The 17,509-nt window shown below is 33.3% G+C and overlaps 1 protein-coding gene and 1 long non-coding RNA gene across 2 annotated transcripts; both read right to left on the bottom strand.

Annotated features, from left to right (window-relative positions):
* On the bottom strand, positions 1-1,479 carry LOC107943255 (uncharacterized). Its single transcript, XM_016877003.1, has 6 exons — positions 1,284-1,479; positions 1,082-1,190; positions 870-924; positions 604-759; positions 319-507; positions 1-243 (listed from the first exon to the last, which is right to left on the bottom strand). The coding sequence occupies exons 1-6, from the start codon at positions 1,477-1,479 to the stop codon at positions 1-3; spliced, it is 948 nt and encodes a 315-aa protein (XP_016732492.1).
* Positions 1,480-4,976: 3,497 nt separating this feature from the next.
* Positions 4,977-6,993, bottom strand: LOC121227885 (uncharacterized). The gene is made up of 2 exons (XR_005925410.1): positions 6,694-6,993; positions 4,977-5,641 (listed from the first exon to the last, which is right to left on the bottom strand). It is a non-coding gene; the product is annotated as an uncharacterized lncRNA (long non-coding RNA).
* Positions 6,994-17,509: the final 10,516 nt, after the last annotated feature.

Genomic DNA, 17,509 nt, shown 5'->3' with positions numbered 1-17,509 from the left:
CTAACAAGTCAAGCAGCGAGCAACGAAGTCAGTAACCTCACGTTTCAACCCTAGCCACCATAATAATTCTTGCAGATCTTGGTACATCTTGTTCCCGCAGCGATGCATAGCATAAGGGCTACTATGCGCTTCCCTCAGAATAGACTGCCTCAAGTCCCCATCATTCGGTACACAAATTCGACCGTGAAAATACAATACCCCATCCTTATTAATCCCAAAATATGTAGTAACACCACTCCCAGCCTGACAGAAATGCAACTCCAGAGACTTATCCCCTATTTGTTTATCTTTGATCTAATTAACCTATGTCGGTTTAACCTGAAGTTCTACCAACAGACTCCCATCATCGAAGAAACTAAGTCGAGCAAACATCGTTCTCAGATCGGTCATAGCCCTACGGCTTAACGCATCAGCCACTATATTGGCCTTACCAAGATGATACTCGATAGTACAGTCATAATTCTTAAGCAGTTCAACCCATCGATATTGCCTAAGGTTCAACTCCTTCTGAGTGAAAAGATATTTGAGGCTTTTGTGATCAGTGTAGATAGTACACTTCTCACCGTACAGATAGTGCCTCCAGATTTTTAGAGCGAAGACTACCACTTCCAACTCCAAATCGTACGTAGGATAATTAGCCTCATGAGTCTTGAGCTGTCCAGACACATAAGCAACTACCTTTCCGTCTTGTATCAGAACACAACCTTGACCCACATACGACACATCACTATAAACCACGAAGTCCCTACCAAGCTCAGGCTGTATCAGAACAGGAGCTTGAGTTAGAACAGTCTTAAGCTTATCAAAACTCTTCTGCTATGAATCAGTTCAAAATAAAGGAACTCCCTTAAGCAGAAGCATAGTCAAACGGAGGTGCGATCAAGGAGAACCCCTCTATGAATCGTCGATAATATCTTGCCAGCCCTAGAAAATTACGAATTTCAGACACATTCTTCGGTTGTTTCCAACTCAACACAGCCTCAATCTTACGAGGATCAACACGAATTCCTTCAGCCAAAACCACATTCCCAAGAATGTTACTTCTCAGAGCCAGAACTCACGCTTGCTGGACTTTGCATACAGCTGTTTCTCTCGCAGAATCTGCAATACTACTCTCAGATGCCCATCGTGCTCATCCTTAAACTTAGAATACACCAAAATATCATCGATAAACACCACCACAAAATAATCTAGATAGGGTTGGAATTCTCAGTTCAGTAAGTCCATAAATGCTGCTGCCGCATTAGTCAATCCAAAGGGCATCACTAAGAACTCATAATGACCATAATGAGTCCTAAATGTCATCTTATGCACATCGACCTCCTTGAATCTCAAGTGATGGTAACCCGAATGCAGATCAATCTTAGAAAACACAGAAGCCCCTCTAAACTGGTCGAATAAGTCATCTATCCTCAGAAGTGGGTACTTGTTCTTGATCGTTAACTTGTTCAGCTGTTGATAATCGATGCACATCCTCATCGTCCCATCTTTTTTCTTTATAAATAGAACAGGTGCTCCTCACAGAGGCACACTGGGACGAATGAACCCACGGTCTAACAGCTCCTGAATGTGAGTTTTAAGTTTCGTCAGCTCTTTCGGTGCCATTCAATAAGGGGCGATAGACACCGGAGCTATGCTAAAAAATAGCTCAATCCCAAACTCCATGTCACGGCTCGAAGGTAACCCCAGTAACTTCTCAGGAAACACATGTGGAAAATCCCTCACTGTAAGAGTCCCAAGAATCAGAAATACTGATGTAGGCAAAGAAAGCCTCACACTATTTTTGAACCAACTTTTCCTCTACCAAAGCTAAGATCACATTAGCCAGGTAGTCACATTGTTCCCCAATCACAATTACATCGTTGTCCTCGTCGGTTCTTAACACAACCTTTTTTTTCGCACAATCCAGACTTACTCTGTGCTTTACCAACCAATCCATCCCCAATATCAAATCGAACTCCCTAAACGGAAACTCCATCAGATCAGCCCGAAATACTGTCCCTTGAACCTCTAATGAAACATCTCTATATAATTTACTAACTCGAATGGATTGCCCTAAAGGACTCACAATAATCATCTCACTAGAAATATTCTCAACCAAAATCCCTAAAGTTTCAGACACAGTGCTAGCTACATAGGAGTGTGTAGAGCCTATGTTTATCAGTTCAAGATAAGGTACATCAAAAATTAAGAACATACCCGTGATGACGTCCAGAGCATCTCGGTTCTCACGGCGATGTGCAACATAAACCAGTCCAGGCTGCCTCGCCTCAGTCAATCCAGCACCTCTGCCCGGTGCTCTTTGACCTCGGCCTATACCATTACCACCCCTGGCCTAACCTCAGCCCCTAGGTGGCTGCTGAACTACCCTCAGTGGCTGTGCAGTATCGGTACCCTTAGCTTGAATCAGCTTGGTCCTCAATGGACAATCCCGAACACGGTACTCAATCGACCCACACCTCAAGCATGCACCAGTAGTCCTCCAACACTTGCCAGGATGGCGTCTACTACAGTGTCCACAGAGCGCCCTTTAGAAGGTGTAGCAGGAGGCCCAACTCTCACTGGCCCATCAGATTTGGCCTTTTTCTTAGGCCTCATCCTAGAATTTGAAGGTTTCGAATCCCTCTTAGCCTTTCCTTTATCTTGATTTTGGCGCTCAGTATGCTTAACCTCCTCGGCGATCTTCGCCTTCTCAACTAGAACAAAGAAATCATGCTCCCTCTGTGGAGCTATCAGAACTCACAAACTATCCCTGAGACCATCCTCAAACAGGATACAACGCTCATACTTAGTTGCCACCATGCCTCACGTATAATGGCTCAACCTCATATTCGACCATTGAACGGTCTCATTAGATGAGATTAAGGAACTCACGCCTCCTAGCATCAATGTAGCTGGCCCCTACATACTTACCCTGAAACGTAATCTTAAAATAATTACAAGTCAATCGGTCAGACTGAGTGCCCTCCTTAACCGTTAACCACCACTGGTACGCCTCATCACGAAACAGAGATACAACCCCCTTAAGGTTCTGCTCAGCAGTAAAATCCAGGTCGTCCATAATTCTCTCCATGGCCTCCATCCAATACTCGACCACGTTAAGGGTGACTCCAACGACACCCCTGAATAACTCAGCTTCATTAGACCGGAGTCGTTTCTTAATCGACCCACGGCCTCTATATGTAGTGTTGGGCCCAACGACCCCCTCTAAAATCCATAGCATGGTCTGAGACAGTGTGTTGTCCACAGCCACACGATCATGAGACCCAGACCCAATCTTTGTCGCAGGTGATACCGGCGTCTCACTAGTATCTAGATTCAGAATAGTATCAGATACCAAGGACTCAGCTCGAGCTCCTCTACGGCCCCTACCACGTCCTCTAGTACCCTGTCTACGAGTATCACGTGTGCTTATCATAAAATTTAGAATTTATCTGTATTAACAGTTTTATGAATTAGTTACAGTTCCAATATTTATTAATAGACACTTTATGTAGAACAGTATCAGAAGTTTAGAGTCTGTTATTGCGATTCATAGTCTCACTATAGTTTTCAGTTTGCACTTTCTAGAGTGTTTTTGGTGTGGTATACTACTTAAAGTAGTTTTTAGAATATTCTAATCATATTTTCAGACAATTCTAAATAGAAGCTCCGTTTGTTTGCCAGTAAAATGTTTTCTGGAAAATGATTTACTTTTCTGGAAAATGATTTACTTTTCTGGAAATGATTTACTTTTCTGGTGTTTGGATGAATCTAAGTAAAATATTTTCTATTGTTTGGCAGATTTTCTGAAAATATTTTCTGGAAAATCTATTTTTACATATATTAATAAATTTATATTTTAAATTGTTTTTACATATATTGTAAGAATTTATTTATAAATAAATAAATAATGATTAAATTTAGTATACGTAGACTGTCATGCAGGTTTTCATATTTAAAATTTAACCATTTAGCTAACATTTCTATTAAAACGAATTAATTCAATTATTTTTTAAAAAATTAATGATTAAATTTGACTTTTTTTTTTTAAAATTAAAGACTAGATTTAATTGACAAAAATATAAATATTAATAGCTAAATTTGATATTTTACCTTTTGTTTGGTTGGATACTCGGAAGAAGGAAAAAAAAAAGGAAAAAAAGAAAATGATGGATGTTTTGACAAATTCATAGTCCTTTACTCCATTTTTTGTTTTGATATGTAGAAACACACTACTAAAAGTAAAATTAGAACCTTATTCTTGTATTTGAAATACAATACTATCTTTACATAAATATAAACTAATTTAACTTGATAAAGGAAAAAACAAAAGCTTTTTCCTTCTGTCGGTCCATGCCATTTAGAAGTGGGGGAACATGGATTATATTTAAATATAAGTGGATCTTAACTATTTTAGGATTCAGATATGAGAGTTAATTGTCATATTAAAACAACTTGGTAAAAGTATCATAGAAGCTTTATATTAAAAGTTAGATTACAATTCGCTCCATCTATTAAAGAAATGGTCAAATTAATCCATGTGTATTAGATTAAAGAGCAGATGAATTCTTTTGTTAAAATATCACTTGAAATTGCGTACAGAATAGCTTTTTCTAACGATTGAAATCGACGTACGGCAAGAGGAGATGAAGAAGCAAAGGAAAAAACCTATTTCTACAGTTAAAAACTGGTCATTGTAGTTCAACATAAAGCACACATAACTATCTGGTTATTCTGACAATCATGCCAATTTTAACTATAGAAATAGATGAAATTTTTAATAAAATAGATTAATTTACTATTTGATTTCACATAAAAGAACTAAATTGTCCACTTTTTGAATAAAAGAGCAGAATACAATACAGTCTTAATACAAAGATCTCTATGATACTTTTACCAAGTTTAGATTTCTAGGAATCTATTTAAAACATAGCAATTTAATCCGGACTTTGATTACCCCTATCTAACATTGACCTAAATGTGCCAGACACAAGTGTCTAATTCAAATAATTCAAGAAAATTGTTTAAAGTGAAGAAATTGCAGACAATAGTATGAAAAATTAGAGGTGAAAATTGTTTACATACTTGCAAGGAATTTTAAGGCAACTATAAATGGGGCCATTTGCCCTAACAACACTGCTCAAGGCACAAGCAACTTAGCTTTCCATCTTCAATAAATATCAAATTCTAGAGACTATGATAATTCATATGAACTGTGTAGAAAGTTATTCACCTTCCCAACCCATTTGTCGAGCTCTTTGTTCCCATATCGTGGTAACTTTCCTCTCCTTGATTAGCAATGCCTCAGCCCGTTCTCTGGCTCCCTCGCAGGTTTCTATGGCTGCAATACACTTTTCTGCCTCCCTTAGATATTGGGAAACCACCCTTTTGGCTTCACCAAAGGTAATGTTCATATAGTGAATGTGCTCTTCGGCGACAGCTTCTTGCAACTTCAACTCTTAGGTTAAAAGGTCCACAAATTGCTTCTCCATCTTTTTTTTGAGATCAAGGTCGTTGCTTCCACAATATGTGTGTCGCCATTAATCATATTATGCGTGTTCGATAAATAAAAATGACGAGTATAAAGTAATAAATTATAATATCAACTGATTGAAGTTGCAGGAATGAATCTAACCCGTGACTGAGAGATTGGCCAACCCTGCCAAAAGAACCAAAAAACGCAGAAAAACATGTGAGCTATTCACATAGGTAACCAAAAGTTTCGAGTACCAAATACATGAATACATGTTACAAAACTTTACAAGCACCACCATGATGACTAGCAGGAACGCACACAGACACACACAAAAGGAAATCAACAGCACAAAGGACCAGCAGGTTCTGCTCACAAGTACAAAAACGGAAGTTCATGTAATGTATAAAAATTCTAAGCTAAAAAATTTGAGGCAACCGATAACTTCCAATTAAACAACCAGTAAAATTCTAAGCTAAAAAATTTGGCAACCTGAAACAACCAAAAATTTGTTTAAATCTTCTATTTAAAACCTTTAAGCCTATCTAGAATGTGGTTTTTTTTGCAGCTAATATCAATGAAAAAAACCTGCAGCTAGAAAATTAACAGTAAATTTCATTGCTGCAGAACTATTGGGTTAAAATAATGGATAAATAACATTGGTCCATAATTCATACACTAAAAAGGTGAAATCCCCTACTCTGACTAAAAAAAAAGGTTAGATCAGTGTTTCCAGACCGAATTGTGCGTTTTCAAGTTCCTGTTTACTTTGATATGCACTTTTTATTTAAAGCTAATGTCGAATCATTTCCAGAACTAAGATCAAAGTAAAAATAAAGGCCAAGAGATGTATTTCCAGTATTAGAAACAAAGTTAAATGCTTTTCATCATGAAAATCACGAATTAAAATGACCCAAAAGTTCAGAAAAGATATTTCCTTGGGTACATATATATAGCATTATCAACTAAGAAAACATAACCTGCAGAAAGAATCACAAAAGGATGATAGTAATATTATCGTGTGTAGATCAAAAGTCAAATACTTAATGCCTAATGATAGTAATATTTCTAAAGCACACCAATAGTGGTGGATGTTCCCAATTTAGCCAAAAGATGACTCTTATCATCCACCACAATTTATTTCCTTTTTCTCGATTCATGTCTTTCTCCACTGTAGCCCCAAGAATTTCACGAAATTTACCCAAACCTAGAAAAAAAAGAACAAGAAGATGCCGTACCTTAGAAAGAGAGATTTGCCTTTGCCTGGGAAATGAGATTTGCCTTTGCTTGAGAAAGAAAGAAAAAGAGGAATGAGATTTGCAAAAAGAGATAAAGAAAGAAAGAAGATGAAGAATGGAAGGAAGGCAGAAGGATTTTTCCCGGATGAAGAGGAGATGGAAAATGTCTTACGGAAAAAAATCTGTAAGACATTTTCCCCAAAACAGTGTTAATTTTACCCATGTCTTGGAAAATATTTTCCAAATGTACAAATACAAGTAAACAAAAGAGCCAGAGTTTCAGAAACTTATACGATCGGCATCGGAGACTCAGTGTGCCAAATACTTTTTTCTAAAAAATATTTCAAATTATTTAGAAATCATTTCTTTAAAACCCAAATCCACAGCCGAGTTTTGCAACCTGACTCTAATACCACTAAATGTAACACCCCAAACCCTGTCTGAATGTTATGGCCGAATCTGACGAAGTCACATGAGAGTGTTTTAGAAAAACGTATTGACCTTCAAATCATTCCATTTATCAGCTTTTACTCGGTTCAGGAATCTGAGTTCTAATTGATTTGATTCAAACCGTCTCTTTTACGCGAAAGCTTTTGAAACCCTAATAATTAGTTTTAAGTAAAATCATTTTTATTTACGAAAACTTTAGTTTTTAAGAAAATAGTATTTTGATGAGTTGCAGTTTAAATAATCACAAAACCGTAATAAGTCCCGAATGAAAGCCAAACAGTCCAAGTCTAGAATTACATCAAAAACTCCAAATAAATAATTAAAAACTAGATGTAATAGAAAAAAATATTCTACATATTTACGTGTGGCCACCTACGAGTCCTCCGCCTCACTAATCCGTCAAGTCTGGAGATTACCTACACAGATTAAACAGAAAAAAGGTGAGTTTTCACCACTCAGTGTGATATCCCCACAGAAAAACATGCATATAGGCGTATATTAGATCATAATCATAATCAGTCTGAATCAGAGCCCCTTATAGAAATTAGTGTAGGCCTTAGCCCACTCAGATGCAGAATCAAACATATATATTAGGGCCTTGGTCCATCTCAGATAAAGTATCCAAAACAGAAGAGATTAAACAGAGTCCTACCCACTAGCCTCTTCACACCAACTCTGTTTAACCCTACACACCATGTGGGGATAAAATCGACCCACCCATCCCTACACACCATGTTGTACTGAATGCGGCACATAATTAGATAATTGTAGCTGTGCTGCCAGATATCAGGCTTAGGAGCCTTTCAGAAAACTTCCTCCATATACATTAACCCAACTCCGATGCAATGTAGCATACAATACATGGCATGCAAATAAGAAATTATTAGATCATACATACAAACCGGTGAGCATGCTAAAGCACATATAAACATAGTTAAATCACAAAATTAGGGGTCAAGTAACTCTCACCGACCCTACAATAGGTCCTAGTTGACTTGGGCAACCTGAGCAACCTTTCAGAGTATTTCAAAAAATTGGGCTCACACACCCATGTGGCCTGGGCGTGTGGGCCCACATGGCACAAATTGGCCTTGGCCGTGTGGATCACATGACCTGGTCCAGAATTCCACACGGCCTGATCCAGAATTCCACACGCTCGTGTGACCCACACTGTAACACCCCCTTAACCCTGTCCCGTCACCAGAACAAGATTACGGAGCATTACCAGTCCTTACAATACTTTTATGCATTAAACAGGGATAATTATGATACATAAATTAAAATTATGCCATTTTGCATCTTAAATGGGCCTATATTGATTACTATAATCATTTGAATCCAACCGGGGTTCGATCGGAAGCTTATAAAAATTTTTGTGAAAACTTAAAAATTCCATTTTATGAACAGTGTCACACGCCCGTGTAACCTAGGGGACATGCCCTTGTTCCCTTCTTACACGTCCGTGTGGAATCACCGTGTTGTTTTTCTTTAGAATCTGTTAATTTTGCGCGGCCAAAGCACACGCCCATGTGCTTAGCCCGTGTAGCATTTCCAATAAACTAATGGGAGAACATTTTGGATGCAGGGGACACATAGCCTAACGACACGCCCGTGCGCGAGCCGTGTGTCTCACATGATCTGATCACACGCCCGTGTGATCTGGCCGTGTAGACTTATGATGAGCTTCGTTTTGCAAGCTACTAACCCTTTAAATTTCAATTCACAACCAATACAAATACCAATCCAATGCATTTTATATATTATCTAATACTTAACTTTAAACACTTATCACGTATCATTATCAATTATCAATTTACTTATTTCACTATTACAATCACGATTCAATATGACACACTTAAGACATCCTAAGTACATGCCACTACCGATAATTAACATGCTTTCCCCTTTTTGAGTTCGGGGTCGGCTTAAGATGCTGATTTGACGATCTGTTTTTAACCTAACCTGCGCACGGAAACAACCGTACGTTGAGTATAAACTCAGTGATATTTCTATAAATAAAATTACTGAATAGTATAAGAAATTTAGCATTTACTTAAGTCATATAATAATCATAGTAAACTTGTAAATCGCTAAATAATAATACTCATCATTCATATATACATTTGAGCTTTAAACTTTAACTTCATAGTCTCTATACTATAGTCATTTAACTTAATTTAATAACATATAAACCTTACCATTTGAATCGGTCTACCTTCATTGTCCATTTGTACCTTTCATTTCATCATTCAACAATTAATATAACATTTACTTTCATTAACAATCAACATTCATGTAATCTTAAACTTTAAGCATTACTTTAGAATCTTAATATTTCAACCATCTACTCTTCATTATTTAGCTTTAAAACCTTATTAATCGGTCTTCAATATACTTTCATTACTATACAGTAATCTTCATCTGTCATGCAATCAAGCAGTCTTTTTAGACATTTCAGTCAATAAATAATAAATTAATAACATTCATACTTTGATATCCTTGATTATTCACCTTTCATTCAATATTCTGTACTATCTCATTTCAATAACAGTCAATATTCTTTGGTAACAACCAATTGATCCTTATTGTTCAGTACCAGTCAGTCAACAGTAATAATCGGTTAATCAGTAATATTCATTTATTTAGTATCAATCGTTTATTCTGTAATAGTCAATTATTTAGTAGCTGACAGTCTTTAATAATTTTCATTACCCCTATTAACATGACTCGGACCTGGACGGATACACGGATCCAAATCCAACCCACACACCAGGGATATAATACAGTGTTTCATCGGTCAAAGCTGGAATACACCGCAACGGTAACAGTAACAGTAACAGTAACAGTAATAGTCACAGTAACGGTACACAAAGTACCTCATCAAAACGAATCCGGAACAGTCACAGTTTGGCGACACATAAAGTGTCTCATCGACATAGAGTTGGAATATCCCTAACTCCACTGATCTTATGGCATGCCAACTATATCCGACTAGCCCGACATTATTAATAGGGTTTTCAGTCTTCTTTTAAATAACACTCATTTTTTCGATGTTTAAAATTAGTAAATATTTCAATTCATTTCTCAATAATCACACACTAATCACACATTCAATCCAATATTAATAATCACATATAATTCATGAATTTTTATTCTATTCAATACCATAATAATTATTATTATTATTACCATTGATACTAAATAATAAATTCAACAAATAATTATTAGATTCGGTTTATAGAAATACAAACCGTAATTCTTGAGTCCACTCGATATCCTCGTCCATGTTCTTTTTCCCTTTCCTCGATGATACTTGCGGTACTATATTAGCTACGGAAAAATTAACACAACATTTAAGATTATTAATATCATATTCTCGAATTTTCCATGTAACTTTTTCATAAATTCCATTTTAGTCCTATCACCATAACTTTTCTTTTTCTTCAAAATTAACCTAGTTTTCATCTTTATACTTACTTTAAAGTAATTTCCAACTTTTCATATTCAACATAAAACTTCAATTTTGAATTCCCTTTAATTTAATCCTTACTATGTCAAAACTTAATTCTCTCTTTACGATTTAATCCTTATATAATTTCTAACTTGAATTTCTATCAATTTAGCCTTTAATTCATCTTTTTATTCAACATGAACAATATTTAGAAATCTAATAACTTTCAAAATATTAACTTAATTTCATCAAAACTTTGTTCTAAAGCTTTTAAAACATCAAAATTAAGTAAAAAAAGGCTAAATTGACTTACCTATTAAAGTTTAAAGTTTAAAGCTTCAAAACCTTGATTTTCCTTTTTCTCCCTTTCTTTCTTTCTGTCCTTTCTTTCTCCCCTGTTCTTCTCTGTTTCGTTTGTTTTGTTTTTCTTTTTCATTTCTTTCTTTATTTCATTTCTTTATTTTATTATTAAACTATTATAATATTTATTATTTATACATGTGTATATTTATTAATACACATGTATTCATTTATCACCTTACACTTGTCATAAATTTTATTTATTTAATTAATTAATATAAAATAATATTGATATAATATACTTTAATTATTAATATTTTACTTATATAATAAGTAAATACACAAGTATAATACATGTGTACCATTTATATTTGTACATATTTAACTTATTTTAACCATACATTTGTCACCCCTTTTTGGCTTATTTGCCTATTTAGTCCCCTCACTTTTCTTTATTCTATAATTAAACCTTTATTCTTTATTCAATTTAATCCTTCTACTTAATTATTCCTAATTAAGCTAAATTCACTTTATTAAACTTTAATTAATCACTTACTTAACTTCATAAATATTTTTAATAAATATTTAGGAATCTAATTTTCATAAACGGAGACCCGAAACTACACTTTTCCAGTATCGGTAAAATTCGGGTCATTACACACACGGCTCAATTGGTTGAGCCCGTGTCTCGCACATGGCCTCACCGACCGTCATACGGCCTTGTCATGCGTCGGTGTCTTGCGTGCACGGCCTGGCTCGTCAATCACATGCCCGTGTACTGTCACACGCCTACCACACAGGCGACCACACGCCCATGTGGCGTCGACAGTTTCGTTTTTTAGTGTTCACCAATTCTCGTTTTCTGTGTTTTCGGGTACACACCTGGTTCTGAAATGATGTTCAACCAACCTTGATGCACTCTAGAACCGATGATAAACCAATGTTCCTAATGCTCTACTCTCTGCAGCATCACAAAATGATTACTGTCCTTCGCCTAAACCAAAAGTACCAAAACGATTTCCTTAGAAACTAACCAAGAAACAATCGACAATAGGCAACAAAAATCATTCTTACCGAACACACACAATGGGACGCAACACAAAAAGAGATGATCTTAACTATAGAATTCGAAAAAGAAAAAAAAGGGGAGAAAGAAAATGCAGATTCAATAGAGGGAAAAAGAGATAAGCAAAACGTCAGAATTGGGGAAAGAGGAAAGAACCGAGTAGAGTTCCAAATCAGATTTTCTGATAACCTCCCACTTTTCCACCAACCCCCACATATCCACCACTCAATTGTCTACTGAAACTCAAACTCTTAAACGCCACCGAGCAAAAATAATCCCCTTTAACCACGCCAAGAATCAAACACATGACTTCCAACACATTAACACCCCACTTAACCACTTGACCAGCAGGCCCAATCTGATATATTTTTACAATCAAACGAATAAAAACCTAGTGGGTAGAGATAGGGCTTAAATTTAAAAGAACCCAAAATTTGCCCAAGTCATGACTTAAACATGAGATCTCTCACACACATCCAGAACATTTAACCACTGAAGCAGATATACACTTGTGTGTCAATTAATCGCAAAATCAGAAACATAAAATTTGAGGCGTTACACCCTTTTTCTTTTGTAGTTTTAAAAAGATGATTAAATTTCAATTTTGGTCCCTCTATCATGCCTAAATTTGAAATTTGACTACTGCACTTTAATTTCTAATGTAGTTTGGTCCCTATATTTTTATATTATTATTATTATTAACTAGTCTAAATAGTTAATATAATTAATTTTTGATTAAAATATTATGTGGTTATATATAATTAGAATGCTTTAAGGGTCTTAGAGATGGATAAGAAGCTTTATATTTTTTTAGGTTAGGTTTGCCTTGCTGTATTTTTTTTAACATTATAAGACAATAGTCAAATTTCAGTTTTAGCCTTATACTATTCTGAAACTTGAGATTTAATCTATATGTTTTATTTTTGACATAATTTGATCTTTCTACTTTTATAATTATATTAATTAGTCTAAATATTTAATATTGTTAACTATTTCAATAAAATTGTTGACGCCAATTTTTCTTAGGAACAATATTCCAACAAAAAAATTATTTTATCATGATGAATTCGAATGAACGTTTTGAAGAGAAAAGTTCCATATAAACATTTTCAATGTTATTTTCATTGTTAAATAATTACCAAGTGATTTTTTTTAATTTTAAAATATCACATCAGTAATTTAATAGAAGAATTTTAACCATGGTAATAATAGGATTTAAATTTCTAAATCAGAAAGGTAGGATTAGAGTATTTTTAACTTCTATATTTGTATTTCATAATTTGACACAAACAAATAATCAATTTAACGTAAAGCGAGAGAATTATACTAGTATTATATTGAAGTCATGACCTTTAATATATATAATTTCAAAGAGAAGAGAAACTTGAAGCTGTATTTAAAATGCAAATTTTAACATGTAAAATGAATTATATATAAAGCGAAAACAAAAGTAAATAAATTGTTATGAAAACATAAAAAAAATAATTTTAACAATTTTGTTCTATTTTATTCAAATTTGTCATACCATTTCTTTTTTATTAACATTTATTTGATAAGTTATTATACATTGTTAAATAGTTATACCTAGCAAAAGTGTTCAATTAACAACATTCTTTTAAATAATAATATTTTAACTATTCTACGTTTCTAAAGGTTGATCAACAGGGTTGAATTGATGATTAAAATTAAAAAATAAAAACCTTAAAAATTAACACAATAATTTATAATGATTCGGTTTCAATTATCTACATTCACTACCATAATTTTTTTAACTAACGACTTTTCCGATCACCCTATTAAATTTGATACTTTTTAACAACAAAGTATCTCTAGCTTTTAAATTGGTAATATAACACCACTAATCCATGTTAAATTTTCTACCCAAAAAATTTAAATAATCTCACAAATAGAAAACATAAACAGCAAATAAAAAAAACCTCTCAAAGCTAATAGTTTACAAATTTTAAGGAGTCACTAGTAAAAAGTAAACACTTGAATAAAAGTATAAACTTACAAATAAAATTGAGTAAAAGATGAATAAAAGAATAAAATCTTTGAATGTGTGAACTTCGAGGTTTGATAATTGTTCCATTTTTTTCATTAGATTGGTGTAAGTATCTATTTATATAGTTTTTCATTGATATTTAGAGTTTGAGGTTAGTCATTAGAAACATTAAATTTACACATTCAAAGCCAGTTGCAAGCTTAAGCATTAATACCCATAAATATAGTATCAATACATACGAAAGAAAAAAAAATACCTGCTAGAAAGATTAAGTATCGATATCTTGAAGGTTAACATCAATGCCTCAAGAATAAATATCAATACTTTACCTTTCTAGATGGTGCTGTAGCTAGTGACTTGTCAAGGTATTGATGGTATCGATATTTAATCCATTTAGAAAGTGATTTTATAGTTTTCTTGGAGGGGTATCGATACCAAAAGTTTAAGGATTAATACTTATCATTAAATTAGTTTTGAAAATAATTTAGAAACATTTTTAAAGGATCTTAAGTTAAAGTATTTTGTAATTTTATTTTTGAGTATTTGTAACACTAAAATATTTGAAAGATATTTAAATTGATTTTAACTTATTTGATTAAGGGATTGAAAATTGAAAATCTATATTATTCTTAATTGTTTTTTATATCAAAATATCGAGGGCAACAAAACAAGGAAAAGTTGGGAAACTAGAGAGATTGTAATCTGCCTCTTAAAGCCTCAACTTAGCGCCACGTTTTACCTCGAACTCTACACTTCCATTTTGTGTTTTATTTTTACTTTGGTAATTATAGTATATCACCTGGAGGTGAAAATTTATTTTATAGAACGAATTTTATTTTTGGAAAAAAAAACCTTATAATTTCAATTATAGATAGAATTAATTTTGTTACCGAGAGTTATTACAATTTTTCTTTTTCTATAATTGGCTCATGATACTTTGAGTCCATACTCAAAGTAATTTATGATTCGAGAATAATGAAAAAAATTATTCGGTAAAAAAAGGTTGAGATTAACTTAACCACCTTATATAAAGCAAATATAATTTCGATTAAATTTTATTATTATAAATATAATTTTAAACTTCTCTTGTAGCTAAAAGACACTGTTTTCTAGATTGATTTTTCCCAAACACCTTCAAAGTAAAATCAACCGAGGTGGAAACAATGACCCAAGACCCCCTCCAATTACACTGGACAAGATTTCGAAATTGAGGATGCAACAACCAATTGACGAGAAAATAGAAAGGACAAATTCCACAAGCAGAGGACCTAAGGACATTGATAGCAGTAATAGTGATCAGTGATCAGACTTAAGTTTAGGAAGGTGTCGTATAGAACTGTTAGAAGAAAGGGACCTCACAGGTTATTACAGATCGCCTGATTGAGTCTCTTAGAAAGGTTCCCACGATTCCAAGTAAACATAGGTACGTATCTGAAATTCCATATCATGTATCCTATTACCGAAAAGAAAGGAGCGAAGGTTTTTTACCCTAATAATAAAAAAATAAAATAAAATACTAAAATGGTATGTTGTTATGGTTAAATACCAAAATGGTACATTTAGATGGGTGGAGGGTGTCAGATAGGCAATACTAGTAGAGGGTGTCAGATGGGCGGCACCAGTTGTGCCTATTTGATAGGCGGCATTGGTGGTACCTATTTGATAGGCGGCACACTTAGTATATTTTCCCCCTAACATTTATTTGGCATATTATTTTTTGATTATTTTAATATTATTTTTTTATTTTTTATGTAGGTAAAAGATGAGACAATTGATATGGAATTTGGAATTTATGAGATAAATAAAGAATTAGTTTATATGTTTATATGTTTTAATTGTTTAAGATTTTATTTTTTTTAAAAAAAAGTTATTTCATATTTTTTTATAAATAATATGAAATTTATTTTGAACTTCTATGAAAAAATATATTTTTTGAAAATAATTAAGTTGGCATGTTATATATATATATATATATATATATTATATTTTAAACCAAAAATGTTTACTTATTATCATTTTAAAGTAATAATAAAAATATTCATATTTATTATGTATCATTTATGTTATGTTTTTATTATTCTTTTCCTAATTGATACGAGCCGGATGGGAGAGTAGGGGGAAATACGAATATTATTGTTTTTGGAAAAAAAGCGCCACTAAAGGTCATGTTCTATAATGGCGTTTTTAGTAAAAGTGTCGCTAAAAGTCATGTTCTTTGACGGCGTTTTTGGATAAGTGCCTCTAAACGTCATGTTCTATTCTACATAAAATTTAGCGGCGTTATCTATACGGCTTTTTTGAGCGCTTATCAAAACGCCACAAATTGTTTTAGCAGTGCTTATAAGCGTCACTATAGGCCCCAAAAAAATACCGCTAAAAATCTATTTTGCTGTAATATTTTTTCATATCATATGTCACTATGTGATTGAGTCATGTCATCATTGACTATCTTTAAATAATAATTGATTGACAGAGGTATCAATGTAAGGAAAAAGCATTTTATGTACCATTTTTAACCAATAAAAAGTTTAGGTGATAAGATGAAAAAAAAAGAGAATATAATTTAAGGATCAATTTATATTTAAGCTTTAAAAATAATCTTTTAAACTTTTTGCAACTAAATATTATTCGTCTTTCCACAAATTATTTGGGATAATGATCTATAGATGTTGGTATTCATTTTAGTTTGGATATTTGTTCCTTTCTCACGCACTCTATTTTTTCCCTTTAGAATGAAAAGAAAAATTAGAAGATAAAATTATGGGTATAGGGTCTTCAATCACTTTCAATAATTTGTGAAATGAATAAAATATTTTAGGCGTGACATTTACATGCCTTCACGTGAAGAACAATTGAGAAATTAATTTAGAGATTGAGAAAATAATTAAAATATGGAAAGATAATGACATATTCCATTTGCATTAGGCATAGCATCAACTTACTGTAAGATTCCATTTAACAATAACATGTTTTCTCCCATGTTATTCTTTTCAAAGAAGATGATTTATATAAAAGGAAGAAGAATATATATATATATCATTTAAAATGTATACAACCTTTTAAGAACAAATTATTTTCTATTAAAGATAATTGAGATTTTAGAATGAATTGTATTCAGTCAAACTTTTTAGGACTGGACACATAAAAAATATTAAAATAAAATTTAGGGTGTGTTTGGTTGGATAGAAAAGTAAAGGGATGGGAAGAATGAATGAAAAAACGGAAGGAAAAATAAAATTTGAGTGTGCTTGATTGGGAAGAAAAGTGAGAGGAAAGAAAATAGGAAGGATGTCAATTTTCCATCCTAATGTATAAAAACTTTTTAGGATCCTTGGGGGGTTTGGCGGTGTCCTTTGGATCCTTTGTTTATCAAAACTTTGTTGGTTCTCATTCTTAAGGTGCCTATCCTGGACTAAATCTGTCAATTTTTTCCTATAAGTTTGTGTTCTGTCTTGTACAAACTTGTGTCTCGAAAATATTTGATTGATGTGCAAGTATTTACAATTGTTGACAAGTAATTAAGTAGTAAGTGTTATCGTCTCTA

Source organism: Gossypium hirsutum, chromosome A04 (assembly GCF_007990345.1).
Source record: "Gossypium hirsutum isolate 1008001.06 chromosome A04, Gossypium_hirsutum_v2.1, whole genome shotgun sequence".
Classification (NCBI taxonomy): Eukaryota; Viridiplantae; Streptophyta; class Magnoliopsida; order Malvales; family Malvaceae; genus Gossypium; species Gossypium hirsutum.
Note: the sequence above shows the minus strand (reverse complement) of the source record. Positions and strands in the feature narration are given on the sequence as shown.